Raw genomic sequence first — 6,808 nt, forward strand, 5'->3', positions numbered from 1 at the left:
GTTTCTCAGAATGGAAAAATACCAGAAACTGTTTCTAATAAGGTTATCAAGCGGGCTCTGAATTGCTGCCCAAATAGCTTTGAGAACAGCTCCAAGATTGCCTTATTAGATAAGACATCCTCCTTGGTTGTTCTACAAAAGATAAATGTATTGTTAGTTAAAAAAAGATGTGACACTTCAGTAGCATGTCTTGCACTTTTCACACCCCTAGAGGACTCTAACTTCAGATCTCTAAACACACCTAGTAACCTTGACAAGACTTCCATGACAAGAATGAAGAAATCAAACGACCTACTAGATCAAACCATTGAGAATTAAATCCTAGATGTTCAAAAACTGCTCTAATTTGAGAAAGTGAAATTACCATCCCTAAAGTTTTCATATTCCAATTTCGAAACTCCCCGTGATGGAACTCCTTTTACACAGACTCATTTACGTAACTTTTTCCCTCCCTTGCAAGTTGAGCGCAGTTTCCTCAACCCTCCCAACTCCTATGGGATTAGGTGAGTATTGTCTTGGAAGAGAAGGGGATCAACTACAAGTTCAAGGATGAAGAAGCGGCCGCCGACAAGAGCCTTCTACTTCTATTTTGTTTTGATTACTGGATCTCCCTTACTGTCTCTCTCTCTCTATATATATATATTTTTTGTTTTAATTACTGCTTTCTCTATTGGTTTTTGACTGTGTAGGTTTACCGCTTTGCAAGAAGGATATGGATCAGTGAGGGAGAAGAACAATTGATGATAAGAATTAATTCAAAAACTTAGGAAACTATACTTTTGGTCAGAATTTTTTAATTCTCAATCTCCAATACAAAATCTGTTACCATGTCTACCAAAAGAGGGGGAAATCAATACAAACATAAGTTGAAAATTGATTTTATTGGGATATAATTTAACTTTGTTAGTCAGATAATGTTCACTTCATCCAGAAATGAAATATTATTGAAATCACTTATTACATACACAGACATAGCAAAGGAGCTAGGTCAAATTCTGAGCAATCAAATGTCTCACCTTCACTTTCATTGAACCACTCAGTTTTTGCACCCTTTTAGCAATCCCAACCAATTGATCCTCCTCCATCTTCCTTGCAGAAGAAACCAAAACAACATGAGTTCCACTGAGTTCATCATAAATCCTCTCAAATTCCTCCAAAACTTCACCCACCATCCCCACCTTATTCTTCTCAACCATCATCTTAATCAAGACCACCAAATGCTTCTGAAACTTCCCCTTCTCAGCTACTTGTTTCACCACTTCACCTTTCATCTTATCATCCAAGAATGGATCGATCAAGGCTGATCGGAGATCCCCATCTCGTCGAAGCAATCTTGAGAACCTTCGGACATCTCTTTCGATGGTTTCAAGAACATTGTTGCTGCGGGCTACATCTAAAAGTGCAGCTGCATAGCCACTCGTGGCGTTTCGATGAACGATTTGTGATGGAGAGTTGGGTGATGAGGAAGAGAGGAAGGGAGAAGAATGGCTCTTGAAGGACAAGGAAGAGGAGGGCTTGTTAGAGATTGAGTTGGGTTTGGTGGTTAAGAGATGGGAGTGAGAAGTAGCAAGGTTAGAGATGTGAGGGGGTTTGATGAGATGGAATTCACGAGGGGTTGTGGAGTTAAGACCAGAGACTTTGAGAGTGGAGACAGAGGTCGGCAAGGTATCCATGAAATGGATCTTGAAGATTGTGTCTTATCTTGAAGGAGCTTTGTTGTTCATGTAGTTTGTTGGCTTTCTAGTGCAAGAAAGAGATGCAGAAGAGATTTCAGCCACACAAAAAAATGGCTCCACCATAAGTGTTACTCTACTATTCAATGAACCGAGTCCCATGGATTCTACCAAAAAACATCCCATGGATTGATTAACACTAATAATTCATCTTTTATCAAAAAAAAAAAAAAAAACACTAATAATTCATCAGTTGTAATCATTTGAATGGTAAGAAATAGATCTACAAAAAACAAAAAAACAAAAAAACAAAATAGATCCTAAAGAGGGCCCATGGGCCACTAAGGGTGACAGCCCAAGCAAGCGGCCAAAGTTGTGAGTTAGTAAAAAACGGAACAGCCAAAAAACAAAAATGAACGGTACGGAATGTAAAAAATTACAAACCAATTATAACATTCAAAATTAATCTATATATATTCCACAACCCATTGTAGGTTTCAAGACAAGTCATCTAATATCATCCAATATCAATTTTCAATTCAAACACCATAATATCCAAAGTTGAGCAAGGTGGCTTGGCTATGGTGTTGCTCATTGTTGTCAACACAGCCAACACACTCATGAAGTGATGAGTATTTAGTTAGAGTTGGGAGTCATTGCATTAGAAACCCTTTTCAATATATGCATCAGTTTGTAGTTCAATCTCATGGTCTGTGCATTGACCTTGAGTTAAAGGTGATATCATGATAAATGTAGCCCTTTGAATCACCTTTACGTCGATGAAAGAATCAGATTGATTAGAGTTCGGGAGAGAGAAATATGGTCAATTAAGTAAGCCATTGTTCAACAAGTCCAAGGTCTTAAAAAAGGCTAAAAAATGGGAACATGTTTTAAACGCATTTAAAATGTGCATGCTTATCGTTTGCCAATGTGTTCAAAAGGGTAAAAAAAAAAAAAAGAGGATGCGTTTAAAACAGAGTTATAGGCGCGTATTTTCTAGCAAGGGTCCCAGCTCCAAGAGAAAGGCGGCCAAGGGTAGGGGAGAAATAAGAATGTTTAACATCCGATAGGGGGGAAAAGTCAAACCAGCAACCTCTTCCTTGGACTTGCTAGCCCCCTACCACGCTGGCAGCCACCACCAAGAGAAGGGCCATTTTTGCCCAATAATTCAACTAGGAGAAGTCGATCCCTTGACCTCTTGGGGGGCAATGCACTCAACTGGCATGCCACCGACGAACCGAACTAACGGTTATTTGCAATTGGGTGAGATTGGACATGTTCAATTTAATGGTCTTTCTAAACCATGTGACATGTCAGAGACTAGAAATAAGGCTAAATCCTTTAATATAACAATATCGCATTCACCTAAAAAAAATATACTAAATTGTATGGGATCCCATTCACTTTTATTTGCATCCAATGAAAATCACTAAGGCCCCGTTTGTTTGACGGGGACTAAGGTGTGGGAAAGTGTTGATATGGCACTTTAAAATCTCACCCCAAGCTTGTTTGTTTAACTTGGTATGATGAACTTACAAAAGCCTAGGGAACAATATTAAAAACATGGCACTTGAAAATCCCACTCCTATACTATCCAAAGCCCCACAAAAAATAAAGAACTTTGGTTACTGTTCATGGGAAAGTAAAAATCTCACCCCTTCCCCAACTCACTACACTGTGGGATCCAGTCCCACAACATTTCCACCCCATCCTTCCCATCAAACAAGCAGACCCTAATAGTATTTAAGTTGGACTTGGGATTATAAACACAAATACACAAAAGCAACTAAAATACCAAGAGGAATGTAACAAAAACAATACAGACGAAGTACATGGGCCGGACTGGCTCAGCGCGAGGCCCCAGCCCATGCCCAGTCAGCCCCACAGCCCGGGCTTAGATATCCCAACCCCATCTCAGCCCAGTAGCTAAAAGCCCAACCCATGCACTGAAATTTTTGGACTCTTGAGGGTCCAAACAGTCTTAGTGGAAGTGATTGAGGAAAGTACAAACAAAATACAAGATTCCAATCCAATGGTGAGGGAAAACAATTTTCGCTTCCTAAGATGGCTACCTATGTACGAATAGCGATTTACTTTTGGATGCATCTTGTTGTCACCAAAATGATAAAGCGAGAAGTTGTAACCTTTTTTGATTGGGATAATATAGGGATAATAAGGATTTCAAAATAATTTGGAAATGACTTGTCATTATTAAAGCTTCACATTTTTTTTGAGTAGGCATGTGAAATGATGGGATTTACCCTCATTTAGAAAAAAATGTATTATAATAAAAGGGCAAAAAGGTAAAATTACAAAATTTTCATCATTTTTTCACCAACCTTCTGCCTCCATCAAGCCTTAAACCTTTGCTCTCTGGGCTATATACATGATCAACAAAACATTGAGATTATGGAGGGGTGGTTTTTTCACCAATATTGGTTACAACTAGATTTTTCCTTTATTTTTTATTTCTTTGTTCCTATTTTGATTTCTAAAGTGACATGGCGAGTTATACAATCGTAGCAAAAAAATGTTATTTTGATTGATTAAGTAATTTTTTTCATACATTAGTACTTGATTAGATGCAATAATGCTTAGGAATCGAGACATGGTTAGTGAGTGGCATTTTGCGATTATGAGGGAGCAACAAGGTTAATTTCGATACATGGATTTTGCCAGGAATGAAAAGCAACAAGGTTTCAAGATTGACCTAGGTAAGACCAAACCTATGGTTTAAAGAAAGAAAATGGGATTAAGATCGGTATAGGATCATAATCAGCCTATGTCAATATGGATTGACCCCAAAATTAGCTTTAAAAGAAGACAAAAGGTATCGTATACGGTCGTGTATGGTGCACGACTATACTATCAACAATGGATGGGGATGAGAAGCCGTGTATTGCACACGGTCATGCTCATCGAATGGTTGAAAGCACAACCGTGTACCATACACGGCCTAAGACCTCTGAAGAATCTCAAAATTTTGTCTCTAGTTAGAGGCAAAGCACAAGATTCTATTCAAAGATATCATCTTGAGACAACTAGAGTACCTTACGGAACATCTTTTGATGATACCAAGAGCCTCTCTCTCTCTCTTTCGCCTATGATTTAAAAGTCTCAATGGTGCTAATCTGCATTGGGGGTTCAGATAATAGAAATGTTGGGTGTTGGTGCACACCTTTGAGCTTCAACAACAGTTTTTTTCTCTCCAAAGTTCCAATCCTTTCTATCTCTATATCTCTGCGTCGTTTTGTTTTGTGTGTCCATAGATCCAAGCTTCAACTCCCTATATTTTTTGTTTCACAATTGGGTCTCCTCTCTGTTAAACAAGCTTCAACTCCCTATATATATGTTAAGTGGGCTGGGCCTTTGTTATGTGGGCTGTGATAGATTATTCACTATTCAGGGCCAATCAAGACCGGGCCGGGCTTGGGAAATCCTACTAGGGTTACACTGAGCTTGGGTTTAAGTTAAGGCTTCCAAGGTTGGGCTAGGGTTAAGGCCAAGCCCGGCCCAACCCGGCCTGTTGACATCCTTACATTCCATACTTATTGATGGATTGATCCTTCCATTTAATGGTAGTCGCGATACCCAAAACATGGTCTTCAGGTCATAAATCATAATTAATGTTTCTTGTGGTCGATCTTAACAACCGAAGTTGGTTATTCATGTAATTATTTATTATCACATGATCTTAGGAACTTGACAACCAAGTTCGACAATCATGTAATTAATCACCACACTTCAATAAATCTCATCAATCATGTAATGATTGTTCTTTTTCTTATGCTCCAAGGTCTGCCAACTCTGTGGCTGATTCCTTGGCCAGGTCGGTTCTTTCGATTGAGTCCTCGATTGTTTGGCCTCTCACTTCTCCTTGGCTTCTCCGTCTGTGTGAGGTAGAAGCCATTGTTTGTACTGACTCCTTGATTCAATGAATTTTCTTTCTATAGAAAACAAAAAAAAAAAAAAAAAAAAAAAAAATCAAGCGTACAATACACCCATTTATAACTTCCACCGAACCTTATGAGAGAGATATATGGGAAAGGGACTATGCCATCATAAAGGATGACAAAGAGATTTGTTAACTAGTAGCTTGTTTTTTTTGGTAATATAAATAGTGGCTTACCTATTAATTAGTTGTAGTCTGTTATATTATAAAAAAATAACAGAGGAGATCGATTAATTCTTTAGTTCTTTTATCATCTTGACTTGTTATTCACTTTGCCTACATTCTGGTTGATTGATCGGCGAAGAAATCTTCCATGTGAATTGCCATCCGAGCGATGATTTGGCTGTTAATTATGCTGCTTAATTATTATCCGATCGAGTGATAATTTGGCTCTAAATTACGCCGCTTGGATAATATGCAGCAAAATTTGAAATTCCAGCTTCCATTTGTTCTTGCCACAGGTATTGCATGGGATGATAAAATAAGAAAAGAATTGACAAGAGTTGAGACATTGAAAGAAAAGCTACATGTAGCAGCAAATCAATAGGAATCGGTCACCATTCTACCGCATTATTTTTCTAACAACTTCACGCTACAAATTTGTTTGATAATAGTGATCGAAAACATAACCAATAGAAGATTGTTCGAAAATATTTTCGTAATTTTGGCAAAATTTTGTTGAGATTTCAATTACTGATTTGAACTAAAAAGTTGCACAAGAAAAATATTAATATATCAAAATTTTCTTCTTTTTTTGGGGTAAATTACACAGACCTCCTCTACCATATGGTTTAAGTACATTTCTCCCTTTGTATTTCTAAAAAGTACAAAGACGTCCCCTACTTCTCAAATTATCTTACACTTTTTATTTTTGGGGGTAAAAAATTATTTAACACTTAAACCCAACCGTTAGTGAATTCTGTTAGTTGCTAATGGTAGGAGTTTTGGATGATTTTTATGACCATTCTACCAGTAGAATCACATATTTGTCCTTTTACATACCTTAACAATTTTAATATAAAAGGTGAGACCCACCACTACTTCTATTCTTCTTTTTTTTCTTCTTCTTCTAGAAAGGCCGATTCTAGGGTTTTGGGGACCGATTCCTATTGATTTGGATTTGATCCGGACCAGAATCAATGGGGACAAATTCGATCTTTGATCCGAGTTTAAAATCATTGGT

The 6,808-nt window shown here is 37.8% G+C and overlaps 1 protein-coding gene across 1 annotated transcript; it reads right to left on the minus strand.

The window, feature by feature from the left end:
• Positions 1 to 967: 967 nt before the first annotated feature.
• LOC122663744 (ATP synthase delta chain, chloroplastic-like) lies at positions 968 to 1,745 on the minus strand. Its single transcript, XM_043859384.1, has one exon. The coding sequence runs from the start codon at positions 1,671 to 1,673 to the stop codon at positions 984 to 986; it is 690 nt and encodes a 229-aa protein (XP_043715319.1). The 5' UTR covers positions 1,674 to 1,745; the 3' UTR covers positions 968 to 983.
• Positions 1,746 to 6,808: the final 5,063 nt, after the last annotated feature.

The sequence above is a fragment of the Telopea speciosissima genome, chromosome 6 (assembly GCF_018873765.1).
Source record: "Telopea speciosissima isolate NSW1024214 ecotype Mountain lineage chromosome 6, Tspe_v1, whole genome shotgun sequence".
Lineage (NCBI taxonomy): Eukaryota > Viridiplantae > Streptophyta > Magnoliopsida > Proteales > Proteaceae > Telopea > Telopea speciosissima.

What these genes read in the sequence shown, in the direction of transcription:
- LOC122663744 (XM_043859384.1), bottom strand. Translation starts at nt 1,673, where the DNA reads ATGGATACCTTGCCGACCTCTGTCTCCACTCTCAAAGTCTCTGGTCTT.